General features: G+C 40.9%; 1 protein-coding gene across 1 annotated transcript; it reads right to left on the reverse strand.

Moving 5' to 3' along the window:
* Nucleotides 1–886: 886 nt before the first annotated feature.
* On the reverse strand, nucleotides 887–18,391 carry TSPAN13 (tetraspanin 13). Its single transcript, XM_054816320.1, has 6 exons — nucleotides 17,818–18,391; nucleotides 6,522–6,689; nucleotides 5,116–5,196; nucleotides 3,592–3,705; nucleotides 3,145–3,255; nucleotides 887–1,951 (listed from the first exon to the last, which is right to left on the reverse strand). Exons 1-6 carry the CDS (start codon nucleotides 17,878–17,880, stop codon nucleotides 1,877–1,879), a joined length of 612 nt encoding a protein of 203 aa, XP_054672295.1. The 5' UTR covers nucleotides 17,881–18,391; the 3' UTR covers nucleotides 887–1,876.
* Between the last annotated feature and the right edge of the window lie 599 nt (nucleotides 18,392–18,990).

The raw sequence follows: 18,990 nt of genomic DNA on the forward strand, positions 1-18,990 counted from the left end.
TTCTCCTTTAATTTATTACAGTAATGTACAAAATACAAAGCCTGTCTAAACTAGGAAAATTAACTGTTGCTAAAGACAACCACGAGAAGATCACCATCCTCTTGACATGTATTGAGAACAGCTGGTTAGTTGCTTAAACAGGATAGCACTTGGGGAAAAAAAAAAACTGCGTACATTTACATTATACTTCAGTAATAGTCTGAAGACTCTTAAGGTCTTTCAGTACATGAATGGGCTCTTGCACTGAATGTACAAGTATGTGCTTGAAACAGCCACCAATACTTCCTGACATACGAAGCAGCAATTCACAGACCAAACACCAGGAGATGTCGCTGAGCAGATGTTGAAGAATCAGCCACATCTGAAGAGAAGCTGTCAGTACCAAGTTCTTGACATCCCTCTGCATTCAGCTTCAATTCTTCCCCTTCAAAACCTCGAGACAATTCCTTCTTTGGGTACATGAAAGTCTGAAAGTGTTCTCACAGGCATGTATTTCAATTTCTTTTTGCCTCCTTTGCAGGAGAAAGGAGGCATCTCCCTAGTAAAGGAAGACTGTTATGAGAACCCACTTCTGCCTGCCCTCACTGGTTTCCTTTCCGCCTCGCTCAGCTGCTGCATTCCTTGGCAGATGGCCTTGATACTCTTCCCCTTTTCTTCCTCCAGAGCTGTCTTTCAGGCTACAGCAGCTGCCTACCACACCAGAAGCAGCAACTGAATGAAGAAAAGGTACAGTGCAGGTCTGCAATTCAGTGTGATTAGAAACAAATGGAATATTATGTACCTCGGGTGTTTAGATGTCTGATGTTCCAGCTGATGCACCACTTCCATTATGGGTTGGAAGAGGGAGCATGCTTTCTTTCAGCTCAGAAAACACTTACTACATGCATAATGTACTGTTATAACTTTAATTCTTTTCTTTTTTTTTTTTTTTTTAAATCAAACTACTGGAAACCATCACTTTCTTTTTTACACCATCATTCAATCTCTCACAAAATCAAGACTTCACTGGATGACAGAGGAATATACACTGCTGAGTTATTACAACAATAATTTTACACCATCTGAAAAAATAGCTGTACAACAACTTTCCAGGTTCTTACATTAAAGATGACAGACCGCTATTGATTCTGATGTGCAAATACCAAACTTCATTCACTTGTCAAAGAAGTTTCAAGTTAATCAGCTGCAGATTACATTCTCCTTGTTTTCTTCATTCATTGTTCTCATGATGAAGATATCCATTAAAAAGGAAAGAATTATTTTTATTCTCAACAAAATTCTAAAGCTACCAGAATGCCAAAACAAACAGGGAAGGGGAGAAGTGAAGACTACAGTAGTCATTAACATACATTTATGTGCACTACAGAAAACATCTTTAGCTTCTATTATTACCTTAACAGGAAAGTAGGACGCCATTATAAAGGTGAAAAAGCTGACTAGAGTTCATCCTAAAGCCTAGTCAAATCATACAGTACATCATCCACCATATATTTTTGTCATTTTAATGAAAAATCATGTCATTATTGTAATCAATGAATACAGCAGAAAATACTTTTGGGTTTTTTTGAACACCAGAGAAGCCAGTAGTGCTACAAAACTCACTGTATAGAGTTCACTACATCAATTACCAAAGTCTTAACAGAGTTATTTAACCAGCTCAGAGCAGCAGTCTGGCTCTGCCCAGCTACTGAATGCACCAGTCTACTTCAAGATAAAGATTTTTAGAAAGAAAAAAAAGTGGGAAATTAAATATGAAAACTACAAATTTCTTATGGGAATAAAGTTTTCTTTTGGGTACATGTAGAATCCCTATTATGGCGAATCAGTATTTTGAAGTAGAGGGTGCAGAGAGATGATTTAGTCCTTTATAAACTTATCAAAGAAACGCACTAGGGTTTGCACGGGGATCCTTTTGGTTCCTGTATCTATATGTCAGCCAGACTCCCAGAATCTGAAAACAAAACCCAAAGATATTATTAAGCAGAGGGTCTCCACCCCATCTTTCATCAGTTTTACAAGATGTGTTTTAAACATAAAATCCCGACAATGAGTTTCCAGTACACAAGTTTAGGATATTTTACTATTGCTAAAGCTGCACAACCACATACCAACTTTCTTAATTAGAAAAAAGAAGTCACCTTCTCAGAAATAATTCATACCTAGCAACAAAGAACAAACCAAAAAAGCCAAAACTGTATCCACAATGCAATGCAAAATATTTTTCATAGGCACGTCTAGCATTATTCTTCCTCCTCCCCAAAGAATAAATATTTATAAACCTGTTTGTAGAGTAATGAAAAACAAATCCTCCAAATTGTTTCATTTTACAGTTACCACTTAACTATAAGATTATTTTTCTAGTACATTTTCAAATCTTGTCCTTCCCTGCCCCACCCTCCCAGCAGCCTCACATTTTTAGTAGAGAAACTGAGGGCAGATGTCAGAGTGATTCTGTTTAAGTTGCTGTATCTCTCTTGTTGCTGTAATATCTACAAACCTTCTGAAAACTGCACTAAGCAGGAGGAGTATTTTCACACAGTCTACTGTGGGGTCATGAAAGACCTGCTCTGAGGATTTTTAGTCATCATCAATAAAGCAAGTATATGTATCATCTGGATACTAAAGCAAAGGGTCAAAGACCTTTTTAACCCGATGTTTAAAATACAGTTCGCTCATGATGAAACTGTATCTTTGCACTACAGGAGGCACACACAAAAAAAAAAAATCCCAAAGCCAAAACACCCCAAAGACTGTGTGTGTGCATGGGTGGAGGGAGGCAGGAAGAACCCATGAACAAGGTAAAGTAATAGCACTCTTTTTATTACTTTTGGAGAATGGTAAGCCCAAATAGGTAACTTTCTGCAAAACTTAAACTTCACAGCACCACATTTTAATGTGGTATCTAGTTGTGGTTTGCAGTCTAAATAACAAAGTTATAAGAACTCCCAGTGCTGAACAAAGACAAGCTCTCCCTTTGGCAGACTTAAGCAAGCTGATAGCCTGGAAAAATTTGGCATAATTAATTATTTGACTCCTGAGATAGTACTGAGAGTTCCTGTAACAAACACCCTAAAATTAATTGTTTCACAGAACAAAGACTTAAAAGTGAGGGAAAAGCACTCAATTCTCTAACTTCCTACTCACCTCTGTGAAACTGAAGAAGAGTCCTATGCCTCCAACAAATCTCAGCACCATTCCAGAATATTCTTCTATTATCGGTGCACATGGTTGACACTGGCGACTTCTAAAACAATCCTGTAGCAGATCAGACAGAGAATTGCACTCCATTTTCTAATTACCATTGATTGAAAGCATCTAGCTACCTCTCTAAAAGTCTGCGAGCCACGGACAAAACTCCAGCAGTTTTAAAAGACTCCAAAAGATCAAGTATATAAACGACAATGGAGTACAATCTTTGCAGGGTGCTGTGTGATTGTGCTCCTAATAAGTTAACTGAAGAGCTTAGTATCATTGTAACAACTGCCTTACACTTTTCTTAAAAAACTCTGCTTTCTGTAACTATGAAAACAGTTGTACATCTTCAAACAAACACAATGAAGTTTTAAGATTTTTCATGCTTGAAGAACTTACAGAGGAGCAGGTTTCATTCAGATCAAAAACTCTGAATCCACAACAATTCAGATTTCTCTCAATATCTGTTCTCGCGCTGTTAGTGTTATTCCATCCCACCTCTAGAAGTTGACTCTAGAAGGCATAAGCAAAGACATATGATATTAATTGAACTGTTTTGCATTTCATTGGAAACCAATATACTAGGCCAAGTTGATAACTCCCTAACTAAAACCTTCAAATTGTGAAGTCTAACAGGACAATATATTAAAGAATGACTTGAATCTTTGAACAGCCTGTGTAGGTAACGAAATAGCAGCACATAGCAGCAGCACATTCGTGGTCTTAATTTTCTACCTTTCTTTTTCCTAAACCTGGTAAGAGCACTAGTAATGGGACACGCAACTAATCAATCTGTGACTGCTCAGACTTTAAACAAAAAGTATGCTTACATGTTTTCCAGGTTTCAGCTGGGATAGTTAATTTTCTTCCTAGCAGCTGGTATAGTGTTGTGTTTTGGATTTAGGATAAGAATAATGTTGATAACACACTGATGTTTTAGTTGTTACCAAGCAGTCAAGGACTTCTTAGCTTCTTATACTGTACTGCCAACAAGGCGGCGAGGGGTGCCCTAGAAGCTGGGGGTCACACAGCCAGGACAGCTGACCCAAACTGGCCAAAGGGATATTCCATACCATATGACATTATGCTCCATATATAACTGGGGAGTTGGCTGGGAGACGGGGCAGCTTGGGAACTAGCTGAGCATCGGCTTCGGGTGGTGAGCAATTGTGCTGCCCATCACTTGTTTTGTATATTCTTTTATTGTCATTATTATTATTATCTTCCTTTTCTGTCCTATTAAACTGTCTTTATCTCAACCCATGATTTTTACTTTTTTTTTTCCTTCTCATTTCCAATTCTCTCCCCCATCCCACTGGGAGGGGGGTGGGGTAAGTGAACGGTTGTGTGGTTGTTTTAACTGCCAGCCAGGTTAAACCACGACATGTGTGAAAGCTGATTATTTAGTCACTGTACCCTTGCCTGCTTCTTATGCAGTAAGAAGTAGTCTCCATACCACATGGAAGCTGGTTTTACTTTCACACTTTAGGGTCACCTCTGTTCCTAATGTAATTATGACCTTTTCAGTCACACAAGAAAAATTCAGTGGCTTTATCATCTTTAGATTATGATTATTGTAGATTTCATCAGCTTATCTGGAATTGCTGAATACATGATACAGTCAAGGTATCATGCTGCTACATTTGTGACCATAAACCTAGACAGGAAGCTTAAAACCAAGACAATTTTAGAAAAAAGAAAAAAAAAAGACAGTTGAAAGTCATTTTAGGACCCAGATATATTTCTTTCTAGCTACCAAAGCCAAGCACTGCCTGAGGTCTAGTCCTTAATTAAAGGAAAATGCTGATTTTCTTAAAACACACTCTGCCTATTTTGTGGAAGACTATATATATGTGTGTATGTACATATATATTTACAGTATTATGCTACAGATTAACTGAGAAGCCAGGAAACTTTTCTTACCTGCTGTTCCTTGTTTAGTGCCAAACAGGCACAGGAGACAGAAAACTGGACAATAAAGACTAGCAAAAGAATAATCATGTACTGGAAACAGTAGTTAAGGATATAAAAGCAAAATTAATTTGAGAGTATAACACATATGTCTAACGGTATCCCTTATTTCACTGGGTAACAACAGGTGCTTTAAAACAAAAGAACTATAGAAGTAACTTTTGACTGGATGTGGAAAAGATGACCCAAATAATGTTCCCAGAACTCAATCACCATATATTATCTCTTTTTGGCTACTACCAAACTAGCTGGTATTTCTGGGTTAGGTGCTTCTTGCCTAGCAAGACAACATGAGCAGAGAGGTTAGTAAAAGGAGCTTTGAGAGAGAAAAATCTACAGCCAGTTTCTCCAGCTTTAGGGACTCATGTTGTCATTTCAAGATACGCCACTTAAATAAAGTAGTAAAGAAAATACTTTTCCGGGTATTGCATATTCAGATTTTTTTTTTCTTCAATTACATAGTCTTGTAATTAATTACAAAAGATAACTCTAGCCTAGATTAAAAAAAAAAGTGAGAGCTGCTTTTGGAACACAGCCTCACATACTTTTGGACTAATGCATCTGAAAGCAGTATAAACCAAAAAAACCAAATGACACTAAAGATCACATTTTGAAAGTCAGGCACTGTTTTCACCAACCTGGCTGCCATGTTCACAGGTAGATACTTATCTCATGCACTTAAACTGTTTGTAAAGTGGAGGTCACTACTTATTCATAGACCGCAACCAGAATAGTAAGAATTTTATCTGATGAATCTCTTTTCTCATCCAAACAGATCAATTTTGTTATGCAAGGCAGCACCACAGACTGCTTACACAGTGTCAGTAAGCACAAAGGGGCAGCAAAGCACACTGAGAAGGCCTGTGCTCATTTCTAGTCTGAGTTCGCAGTTAAAGACTAGGTATGAAAAGAAAGTACTTCTTGACAAGCTCTATTACTACCCACAATGCATTCCCCTGCCAGCTACAACTAGCTAGCTATCTGGAAGTATTACCTTTCTCTACCATTAAACATTAATAGTTCACATACTCCAGTATGGTGCAGGGTTGGGCACACAGTAAGAGGCACCTGTGACACAGTGACCCACCATAAAATGCTCTCAAAAAATTAAAATATTTTAATTTTTAAAAAGAGATGTGAATACTTCTGTCTTCAGAGCACAAACAACGGAGAAAAATAGGAAGCCGGAATAAAGTTTTACAGAAAGGAAGTTTAATTTAGACTGCACTTGACCAAACCAGGATTGTGAATTTCTGTTCTGTTTCTGAAGCACCTTCCATATCAGTCTCAGCTGACAGAGCGGGTTGTTTACATGGCTTGAACCAAGCTGCAATCTGTGTAATGCATAAGAAGGATACAAAGAACAGCAATACTTGGTGATGTTTCACTGCACCGATCAATCCGACTAAGGCAATAAGGAAGAGGAAGATTCCTACTGCAATTGCCACGCCAACAACTCTGAAACTAGAGATGAGGCCAAAGCCGATTCCCCATGCCGCAATTCCAATCAGCAGCAGGCTTACCAGCTGGAGGGAAGAGAAAACAAAAAGTTAGTCTGCTTATGAAGACAGGCTCAGCCTACACACAGCTACATTCTTTACATTAAAGTTGTTATTAGAAAGGTACAGTTTTTCTTTCCAGTCCAAAGAGAAGAAGCACAACCCTAAACAAACCAATCCTCCACTTCATCGTACAGGTAACCTCAGTTCCAGATGTTTTAAGACACATATTTTTCAACACTGTTAATGTGGAGCTGTTACAACTTAATCTACCTAGAAGTCAAGCCCTGTTGCATTATCTGTGACTGACTACAGACACTAAACTGAAGTGTAGATTATAACAGAATTGACAAATAAGCTAAAAATCATCAGCTTTAATTCACAGAATGGAAGAATGAAAATTCCAGATGTTTTCTGAAACAGAGGCAGTGTATTTAAAGAAAACAGGATATACAACTCCACAGCTCTGTGCTAAAACTTACTGTAATCAGGAATACAGCTGTATTAGTTCATTAGAGAAACTTCTACATAGTTGATATAACACAACTCAAAGTCACACAAAAATACTTTTCAGATCTGTATCTCAAGGACTTAATGTAGTAAAACAATAAAGGTGCCCTGTCTCCACAACATATTTCCTCAAGAAGATAGCTCTACTATGAAGTCAATCCTATTTCAATACCCAAAACACTCATATGCTGTTTCCTTCGTTTTAAAGATGGTATTCAGGGAAGGCAGACAGAATCTGTCCCAGTGAGTTTACTGGGATTTATTGTTTATAGGGGCAGGAAGCTCCAGCCTTTCCTGTTTCCATGCCAAAAACACAGAACAAAAAAAAAATTCAACATGAAAAGCTGCAGAGAAATCTGTAATGAGGTACAGCAGAAGAGAAGCAGCAGACAAAGCCAACCCAGATGTCCAAAACACAAGATGCCTAACACTCTCTTGTTTGAAACAGTTAGACCTTTGTGCAACATATTGCCCATTACACTCTCTGTTAAATAACACCAATTCAATATGCAAGTTTTAACTTTCCAAAACCCTGACCTCACAAAAAAATACCCAGAAATTGTATCATTATTAGAAGAACAAAAACCAAACCAAAACAGTAAGTGCTTAGTCTAGTCCAAATACTTGGCTTTATTTGACAAAAAACAGAGTAAGCACACTTGCTCACCAGTTTCCATTCAATCAAGACATATCTCATGATGTTTTACTGCTTATCCAGAGGGGTGGGGAAAAAAAATAAAAATAAAAGGCAAATTTCTGACTTATCCATCATTTCAGTGTACTTACCCTAGAGTAAGTAAGCATTTTTGTTGGTTTTAATACCAAGTATGTCTATATATTTTTTCAACTTAAGTACCTTTTAGAAGACTGACCTATGTAATCCTGCTTTTGAAACATGGAAATCTAAGATAGCATCAGGAAAGCTAGTAAAATAAGCAGTGATGCTCATCAAGATCAAAACACAGTGGTTGAGTTTTTTTGTGTGTTCATGCAGGAACACACTTCAAAAAATGTTTTTGCCAAAAGCCAGTAATCTACAGGAATCTGCAAGAAGGGAAGGAAGATATTCGTCATACCTACATTTCTCTCTCGCCATGTGAAGAGACAACAGAATGATATAAAATTCAAAGGAATTGCTCAATACCAGTAGAGTTTTAGGATTAATTTACATTTGGTCTTGTTTCTCAAACAAAAAGCCTTAATCACCATGTTTAGTTAAAACCAAAACACACGGCCAAGATGTCCTGAATCTAAATTACAGGGTGAGGGGAAGAGGAGGAGAAAAAGTAAAACATAACAGAAAGCCTTGGCTCTGCCACAGACGTTTTCTGAACGCATACTGCAAAAGGCTATAAACTTCCTGATGTTATTACGTTAAAAATTAGCCCTGCTAATCAGACAGTTAAATGCAAGATCTACCTGTTCTCATCTATGCCCATTCACATTATTTCATTGTCTCATACCACTGAGATTTATTTTTCAACGTAAGCATCAGAAGTGAACAACAAAACAAATCCCATAACCCAATTTCCAACTAGAAAGTGCTGGCTGATGTTCCATGCTCTGCATCAACTTCTAAGCACTGAACTCACGCTGCCACTACACAGCTCTTCAAAGTGTTATCTCATAAAAAAAAAATCTCAAAAGCAATGGCAAATTTCAATTTATTTTACAAAGAAAAGCAGAAGAAACTTCACTCCTAATGATTTTCACCAACACTTCTTTCTTCTGCCTGAACTATGACTGCAAATCTTTATTTTCACCAATCTGCCTCCAGGATACCAAAATGTATTTGTTCAGCTCTTCGTTCATTTCATCGGAGGTCTAAAACAATTAGATGAAAGGAGTTTTATTCTTAAAGTATCAAAATCAAAGAAGAGATCTAAACAAAATCTGTGCCCAAGACATTGATCAGATAAGTGCAGTGTGTGTGTTGCAATGTACTGGTTACTTCTTGCTGCTGTTACTCATACTCCATTATTCTGAGGATATGAACATGAAATTAGTGTACAACACTAAAAGTTATTACCATGACCCCTCAGCCCAAAAAGCTCTTCTCACAGAAACAGCCACATACTGAATCTAGAACCATCACGGTTTTCAAGTGGGAAAAAAGCTTCTCTGGCTTTTAAACCTGTTGTTGAATCCCAGATGTTCAGGAATCAGGTGACCAGCTTTGAAAAATGAATTAACATTGTTTAGTTTCTCTGTTGATCATATTCTAGTTTTAGGACCACCAGCCTCATTTTCAAGCTTTACCTCCTTCATCAACAACCTGAGTGATGAGACAAAATGAATCGTCAGAAAATTTGTGGATGATACTAAACAAGAAAGAGTGACTGACTCTCCAACTACAGATTCAACTCAGATGGACCTTGATAAACTTGAAGAATAAGCAAACAGGAACCTCATGAAGTACAAAATTCTGCTCCTGGGGTGCTTCAGTGAAGCCTGGGAACAGACCAGTTGAACAGACTTGGGGATCACACTGGTTGCCAAGTTGAATATGAGCCAAGAGTCTCCTCTCACTGCAAACAGGGAAAATCAAAAGGAGTGCAATCAAAGGAAACTCAATGCTGGTGAGATTGCAGCTCAAATACTGTGTCCTGTTTCAAGCCCCTCCAGGTCAAAAAGGAATTTGAGAACCTGGAAAGAGTCACCAAAATGGCCTGGAGCCTTGAGGATGATGTTTGAGAAGCAGGTGATGGAGCTTGGTTTGTTTAGTCTGACCAAGAGGCACCCTACAGGTAACCTAATAGCAACTGAAGGCGCATTACAGAAACAGCGGAGGCAAATTGTTCTCAGTATTGACTAACCACAAAACAAGAGGCAACAACAACAAGTAATGTCTTGGGAAGTTCAGACTGGACATTAGAAAAAGCATCTGCAAGGTGGTTTGGTGCGATACTCACAGAAGTGATAGTCTCTGTTCTCAGAGGTTTTCAAGACTAAGTAGACAAAGCCACAGCTGGCAAACGAGTGTTACTGTAACCTTGCTCTGAGCAGGAGACTAGACAGATGAGCCCGAAGAGTCCCTTTTCCAACCAACATTACAGACACCACAGCCAGCTCTTCCACTATGGAAATTCTTATACTCTCCCACACCAAAAACCAAAACAAAACAAAAACACCACAAAGTTTTAACAGGCAGATGAGGGACAGATTTAGCATTGACCAAGGACTCTTCTGTACCATCTAGCTCATTAAATACAGGCTACCACCAGCTTCTAAACCCCGTATCAACCAAACATCTAACAAGCAGTTCTCAATAAAAGAGCAATGAATGATTCCTCAGCATTACACAGTTTCAAAAACACAAGTCTTGTTCTCAGAAGTGATTTAAAAGATCCCATTCACTTAAGGCACATTTACATAGAGAGTCAACAGGCATGAAGAGCAAAAGAATTTATTACAATCTTAAGCTGGAGCAATCTGTCTCACAGAAAGAGGCCACAAGCACATACTATCCACAAACCAGAAAAGCAACACAGAGCCATGGGAAGTGTGTGCATGGGTTTGGGGGTGAAAGCTAGTATTTTTAATTTAATACCCTCATTTACTATATATTATTTTCTTCATCAATACAAACTCTAGCAACCTTATTTAAAAAGCAGACATGTAAACACAGGCTTAGCATAACCCATCATATAAACTCATCAATTTCAGATTAAGTTAATGCTTTACCAGAACAAATGTATAAGTAGCACAAATCCTAAGTGAAGATCAGTAGTTTTCACTATGTGATTGAGTACTTGTTCTATGGAGAAAAAAAAAAAAATTAAGAAAATCAAGCATATTGCCACAGACAAAATGTTACTCCAATGTCAGTACCTCTACAGGACAGATTTTAGGAACTGCAAGTTCAAGATCAGTGGAATGGATCAGACTCCACTTTAAGTGACTTATATTTTTTTATACATATATATATACACACACATTTGAACTTCAGAGATGTTTCAAAAATAACAATTTCTAGACAAAGAATTTCTTTGTCACAGAGGTAAAGTCATCACAACTTTGATTGTACTATTCTTCATTTAACTTCTTATTAACATGATTAAAGCATTAGCCTTTACAGTACTTGTTAAGATTTTCTTTCCCCTTACTGCTGCATAAATTACTACTTCTCCTACACAAAAAAAAAAAAAAATTCTCCTAATTTGTTCTCTTCTTTAAATCCAAGTTCTCCTGTGCACATAGCTGCTCATTTCCCTCACTCCAGTACTGGAAAAATGTATTTCTCTTCACACTTACCCCTTGCGTACTTATCCATAAGCTTATAGTCTACATTACAAAAAGATACAAACAAATGATTTCTCTAGATAATGCCACTGAGAAACAATTCAAATGCCAAAACCAGTTCTTCCTTATTTCAACAGCAAGCTACAAGCAGATCTGCTGTTTTGACCAACTAGCAACTTTTCAGCATTTCAACTACATTGGACTGCTCATTAAAAAGGAAGTCATACACAGAAATTAGTGTTCTCCCTGTTTTGTCATAGTCTCGGCCCAAAAAGGAGGTAACAAAAACTGCATTTCAGAACTTATATTTGAAGAAATACAGCCTCAACATTCCTGGGTTAAGAGATTATATAGCATTTACACTGGTATCAGCAAAGGAAATATTTACAGAATAGCTGTCAGGCTGGATATGGAACAGGAACTAAAACCAGAGAGATTACTCAAATGATGCAACACATCCTCCCCAATCTCTCCCTCCACGTAGAAGTTCATATTCCACTTCTTTTAAGGAGGCTTTAAAATGTAAACCTCAAATAGTCTCAAATAGAAGTTAAGAGATTTCCACCACCCGCCCCTTCAACTTAGCCAACCATTTCTGCACAGCCATAGAGAATCTAGAAGACAAATCTTCTGGTCCACTGCACTTCATTTAAAAACACCACATTAAAACAACAGGCATTACACAGTGATGCACCTTTAGCAAGCTAAGGCTAAGCTAAATTAATTTCCATCACAGCTGTAGGATAGCCAACCTGTAAGCAACTTTATCTCCTCACAGTTCTTCTTCAGCTTTACTGAGAGCACAGTAAAGGCTAAGCAGTTAAGTAAAGCTCTGGGTACCTCCAAAGGCTTTCTAATGGAAAGCAGAATCTTCTACCTTTAGGTGACATTTGAATGAGGAGTGATGAGTAGTCTGGTTACTGAACAGCCTTGAGACACATGATGTGGAACACGCAATTTATGTGAAAGACAGCATTCCTGTCTCTTATCACGAAAGCCAGTTCTTTCGGTTTGATGGCCTTGTTCATAGTTCTTCATGTTATTGGTCAATAATTAGGATCAAGTTGTTTTTTATATGTATCAAGCTTCTTTCACATTAAAATGGCAGTGAGATTTAACCTGTTTTCTTCTCCCTGGTCTGTGGAAATGCAAGCTTTCTGCTGTGTAGAAGGAACAACTATCTTCTGAAATGTTTACTTTTGCTTGCTTGTTTGTTCATTGTTTTTTAAGAAGTTGTAAAACATTTTCAGGAAGCTCGGTGATCCCACAGGTCCTTTTTCCACACCTATATCTCCCTCAACACAAAAACAACAGTAGAAAGAACATAGCTAATGATATAAGCTACAAGGCTACTACAGGGCATTCAAAGGGCTTCTTGATAATTGGGCTGGTTTTAAAGTATCTACGTGCACGGCTATGATGGCTGTAAACATCAGTGGTATCAAAACATATACCCTCCTCCTTCCATTCCCTGTCCTCCTCCAGTTCTTTCACTAAACACGGTCTGCCTTCCTAGCTTCAAATGCCACTACGTGCTTTGCTAGGTAGCAGCTAGGTGCTGCAGACCTAGCACATGTCTCAATTCTGACCTGCTACCACAAACTGCTGTCACTTTGGCTATAAACTGACACACAGTGTAGCAGAGAGCATTCCCAAGCACTGACGAAAGGTCTTACAATATATATTTTTGCTGTAGTCACTCTTCTATGTTTTCAAGTGTTGCGCATAGAAACCTTCCCAAAAAGCCAATGAAAACAAAACAAAACAAACCCCCAAAAAACCCTAAATTGATGTGACCAACATTAACCTTCCCTGCCACATACCTGGGAGCTTCTGTACCACTGTTTTATCTACACATGAAGACCAGACAGCACAGCTTATACCACCACCTTCAAAGTGCCCTTGAGAATGACAGAAACAGCTCCAAGGCAACCTGTCCCATCTGCTGAGCATCCAGTTAGGAAGATGAGCTAGACCAGGCCTGCACAGGCTGGTGCTGGGGCAAACTCTTGATGTTGCACTCCTAAATGCTGACCAGAGACCATCAGACACAGCAAACAGCAGGCTATTTACTCGTCGCTTCTTACAGCTGAAAACAAACTTGTACAAACCAAAATGGAATTGAACTCGGAGATCACAGGTTCATTCACCGTAAAAGAAATTGCCACATGAGGCAAGAACTGTGTTTCTCTGATTCCTGTCTGCTTGTATCTGGCTCTGAATAGCCACTACAGCACCCAGGAATTATCAGAAAACATGGAAAACAGTTACATTTCTTCTCTCTAGGAAAATCCAGATGTTCACCCTGCCTCAAGGACCAGTTTTCCCCTATGTAGAGAGAAGGGAGATGGAGCTAGCAGATCTGCACAGAAGATGCAACATGCTCATCCCTTTGCATCAGGAATGCCACAACTAAGACAAACACTATTAAAAACCCCTACCATGCCAAACATGTGCTGTCCAAATCTGAGAATTTCTGTCCTCATCCTTGTATACTTCTGTAATACAGGAAAAGCAATTTTGATAAAGAGGGCAGTAATTGCACTTCCAATAAATAGTGCACCCAGAGAACAACAGGCAGCAATAGAAAAAAAAAATCTCTTTCAAGTACAATGCTTTGGAAAGTGATACAAAACCCAGGACACTTAATAGGCAGTCTGGAAAAGAAGTTCAGAGAGCAAAGTGTTATAAAAAGTAAATGATTTTGATAAAAGTATTTTCCGTTGTTAAGAGGAAACATGGATGCTTTTGTGGAATGAACTCTGTGCTATTAAAACATATACACTTTTAATAGTAAAGGTACCATATTTACTTTAAATCAAATGGCCACACCAGGTGTAAGAAAAACTGAAAGCCTGCTTATCAAAACAAAGGCAAGGTATTTACATACTGACAACAAACAGTTCACCTTTGCTGCTGCAGCAATAATTAAGTAGCTCCTTGGGTGACAAAAAACAGCACACACCATCCAAATGAACTGTCAGTTTCTGGGGTTTTTTTAATATTTAATCTTATGGCCCAGATATCACTTCAGTCTTTCATCACTAGCTAAGACTTAGGAATTTCCCTTTCCTTTCTCAGAATCTGATTTGAAATAAGATATCAACTGTTCACACTTGAACACAATTACTCAAGACTTCCTTGGAAGGAACACTGTCTACCTAAGGAAATCCTTGTCTGGCTAAAGTGAGCAAATATTGGTGGAGCCAGCATCTAGGGTTCTCATACCTGGAAGATTGAAAGTCTTGAGTTATGTACACATCCTTGAATTTGGCTGAACTCTGCAGACAGGCATTTTAAACAGCCTGTATGTGTTTGCCATTGGATGGGAAATGTAAATATGATTGAATAAATGAATAAATAAATTGGTCAGATACCCAAAACTAGCATTTTAAAGGTTCTGGTACGCAGACAGTTTTTCCATTGAAGACTTTATTCCAGCAATACACATCATTACATACACACTGAGTCAACAAGCAGTCCAAATCATTTTTCTCTACTCTTCCAATACCCATAAAGAACCATACTGAAGTCAGCAAGACTCAGCATAGATGTCAGAATTACTCACATAAAATAAATTTAAGAATAGAATCAGGGCCTAAGGACATTAACTTAGCCCAGAGAAGTACCAAAAGTCATCAGCAAAGTACCATCTGAAATGAACGTTAAGTGAGCAATTAGGTTAGTGGGTTTCTGGTTTCTTGCCTTACATCAGTAACTGATTTATTACTGCCAGGACATATATTTTGTTTGGTGTACTATGGTAAAAAGTAAAACAAGATATCATTAAAAAAATAAAAAATAAAATATCAATCCTATTCTAGAAGTGTTTTAAAGAAAAGTAGAATATAAACTGTAACTTCCAATATACAGTTCTGAGGGTTAATTCATTCCAAGCAAGTGATACAGACACATCAATGCTAGCTAGAAAAACATTCAAGAAATGTTACCTACTTGAATTTATATCCCTTCCTACCCCCACTACTCCCTTCCCAAGAACTACTTACCCCCCACTACTCCCTTCCCATCTTTTAAAAGACGATGATGAAGTTCTTGCTCTGATTGTCTTCTGTACTTTTCTCCAGCTGGGAAAAAATCAGCCCATCATTCATTGTGCTGTTGCAACTCAAGTGTTGTATTGTCAGGTTTTTGTCTAACCAAGGAACACAGAAGCCCACACATTTTGCTGTATCAACTTCACCAGGCCAACTAAACACTTTCAATGTTATTTTTGCAATTCAGAATTTAAAAGCATTAGTCTTGTAACTTGCCTATAATTAACAAGCAACATAAGCAATAACAATTGGATATTCCAGTTACTATAATTCAAAGAAGTCATTCCTTCTCTTCAACAAAAACGTATGTTCTGCATAGGTCTGATGAAAGAATAACAAGTGAAACCCTCAAAGTAAATTCTACTCGAGGAGACATCAGAGGAAGATTGAGGTCATAGGTGCATTGTACAGGCATCACAAACAGAACTACAGAGGTCTCGGAGATTAATCCACCCTTGCTGAGGCCAAATATGCCCAAAAGACCTACCAGACCCCTTAGATCTAGTTAATATATGGCTGTAGGAATAAGTGCTGGTATCTTCAGAAAAAAACCACCTGCTGTCCACATGACATCAAAATGAGATTTGTGCATGTATTATGTTAGAAAGATCCATACACCTCTCTCTCTTCTGTCACACAAGAGATAATAATGTCTTGTATTAACCTCTGGTTTACCGAAAAAAAAAAATCAGGATGGGGCAATCAATCTGCAACCCATCCACTGGGATGGGGCAATCGCACCAAAGGCTGGACTAGATGATCTTTTGAGGTCCCTTCCAACCTGAGCTATTCTATGACTCTAACTTACGTTCATCGTGAGAGTCTCTGTGTACTAGATCTACCTCTGACTACAGATGTCAAACGAGGCAATGCCTACCTGCTCCTCTCTATTCTGGCTGGGGGTAGCATGGGCAAACCATAATATCGCATGCATCCCAGATGACTTTCACAGTGGGTAGGCTGGGGTCCCGAAGCATGCTCCAAAGACTTTTTCAGGGACATACGCCACTCCACAAGCTCCTCCAAGGAAGCACGTGCAATAGCACAGCCTCTCCTATATTAAGGTTTTTGTTATGCTCTTTTCCGAGTGAATGAGTGTCACCTCATGCTCTAAATAATATGATAAACAACTCTCTCTTCAGCACATGCAGCTTCTGCATCCATTTGCACTCTGGCCTGGTGATTACCATTAGGTCCAGTAACCACCAGCTATAAGAACTGTTTGTTCTGATGAACAGCATTAGACCTGTTTGTCTTCCTGTCTCATCTTCAGTAGATCAGGCAGCGCTTTTACAAAAACACTGATATAACTGCCCAGAAGCTCTGGCTGACCCCAATTTCAGTCTGCCAAAAGTCATCCCCAAGCACGGTTGTTAACATGAAACATTAGAGGACATACTACCTCTCCAGATGTGCTGTCAAACGAAGCCATTACACATAGTCCTGTTTCTTTCTGTTTCTGTGTCATTTTAAAATAGATAATGAGGAAAAAACCCCACAGCTACAGAGATTTTACTGTTCTCTGTTAAAAATAGGTCCTCCAACATGCCAGAATAAAAGCAGGCACCTGCCTGGAGCTCCCCATCAATTCAGTTATTACAGTTTAGCATACTACTATTTTTCCCCTCATGCATGTTCCCACCACCCCGAAACAGCCAGACTTTGTAACTCGCTGGTCCATCCCAGGGGAGAGCAGGGAAGCTCGCTTACCATGGGGCTGGGGGCCTCTCCAGCGCACCCCGCTCCCTCTCCAGCGTGCTTTGGTCTGTACGGGTCTCATAGGGCCCAATACACCGACACGGCACCTGTCCCTCACCGAGCTGTGCTTATTTCGGTGCTACTCCTTGGCTGAGGAATAACAAGATAAACCCTTCCTCGTTCATGCCTGGGTTGGCGCAGCGACCTTTCCAGTCAGGGAAAAAGGGCACCGGCGGGCCAGGCCCCCCCTCGCCACGGGGACGCCCCCTCCCCAGAACAGCCCGGCCCGCCGCGGGGGTCGCAGGAGATGAGACACTTCCCCCCGTCCCCGTCCCCAGGCAGGCAGCGCTAACCGTGCCGCCCGCTCCGGGGCTGCCCTGGATTTTGATCCTGGGGAGCGTCCCTGCGGTGACAAAGCCCGGCCTGACCGGTGCCGGTGCCACCCCCGCCGCAGCCGGAGGCCGCGACCGAACGGCGGTCCCGGCTCAGCGTCTCCCCGCCCCCTCAGCACCAGCCCGCCGAGAGGAGGCCGCCTCAGGCCGGAGAGAGCCCCGCCACCTCCCCTACCCACCCGGCGGCGGAACCCGGAGACCCCCCCGGGCCGGCGCGCGCCCCTCCCGCCGCCTCGCCTTAGCGTGGCGGCCACGCACCGTGTAGAGCAGGTTGAGGGCGCAGAGGCAATTCTTGGAGCAGGCAAAGCCCCCGCACACCATCGCGCCGCTGCTGCCACCGTCCACCGCCGCCGCCACTACTACTACTACTACTGCCGCTGCCGCCGCCGCCGCCGCCGCCGGGGAACCGCGCAGCAGGAGGCTGCCGCCCCGCCCCCCGCCAGCGAGCGGGCGCGGCCGCAGCAGGTGAGCGGTGCCCGCCGCCGCGCCCGCTGATTGGCCGCTCCCGGGCGCAAAGGTAAAGACATGCAAATGAGGAGCGCGGAGGGGGCTGGGAGGTTAGCGGCGGCCCTGCCCGCCGGCCCCGTCACCCGTTATCTGCGGGCAGTGGAGGGTTGGGCTTCGTTCCGGCCTCACCGCAGGGACTCAACCCGGCCTCTCGGGCAGTTTTCATCGGGGGCGGTGTCAGCCCCCCCCCGCCTTTTCTTCCTCTCTATTGTTGCGAAGGCCGCTGGGGCCTCGCCAGCCTTGGGGCGGTGGAACGCGGGCGGCCTGCGGGGAGCTGCCCGCGGGGAGCTGCCCGCGGCCCCGGCCGGGCCCAGGGCATCGGCCCCCGGGGCTGGCTAGCGCCACCTGCACTTCCGCCGCCGGAGGCGGCCGCTGAATTGCCCCTGGCTGTGTGCTCTGCCTGCGAGATGAGCTGGGGAGAGGGAAGCTTGCTGGGGCCTTGCCTAGGGGTGGCTGGAAGAGGTTGGGCATCTCCTCGGCCATTTTGTTGTTTAGGGAAGGAGAGCTTCCTCCGTGCCCCTCCATGATGGTACACATCTACGAGCGATGACCTAATCCCCTGTGTAATCAGAAGGAAGCATCCAGGGATTTACTTTTCCAGGGTGTTAAAATATTTGGAGTACTGGTAAAGTTCTATGAGCTAATCATCTGCATATTTGTTTCTCTTTTTAAAATTTTTATTTACAATCATGTTTCTATGGTGCCTCTTCTTACATGCTTACGTCTGTATATTTCCTTAGTTTGAAGGTTACATATTTTTACTTACAGGTAGTCCAACAAAGTCCTCCAACTCTATCAATAATTCCCTACTAGTCCGTACCAGTTTTTTGTTACTGTTTTTAATTTGTGTGAATAGTGTGCCAGTTCACTAGTACCCTCCAAAATCCTGTCTCTATGATTGCCATGGGCTGGGCTCTGCTGTAT

The sequence above is a fragment of the Grus americana genome, chromosome 2, assembly GCF_028858705.1.
Source record: "Grus americana isolate bGruAme1 chromosome 2, bGruAme1.mat, whole genome shotgun sequence".
NCBI lineage: Eukaryota > Metazoa > Chordata > Aves > Gruiformes > Gruidae > Grus > Grus americana.

Coding starts and splice junctions, on each gene's coding strand:
- TSPAN13 (XM_054816320.1), bottom strand. CDS start 17,880: ATGGTGTGCGGGGGCTTTGCCTGCTCCAAGAATTGCCTCTGCGCCCTC. Junction 3,706..5,115: donor CACTAAACAAGGAACAGCAG/GTAAGAAAAGTT, acceptor TATGCCTTCTAG/AGTCAACTTCTAGAGGTGGG. Junction 3,256..3,591: donor TGAATGAAACCTGCTCCTCT/GTAAGTTCTTCA, acceptor GATCTGCTACAG/GATTGTTTTAGAAGTCGCCA.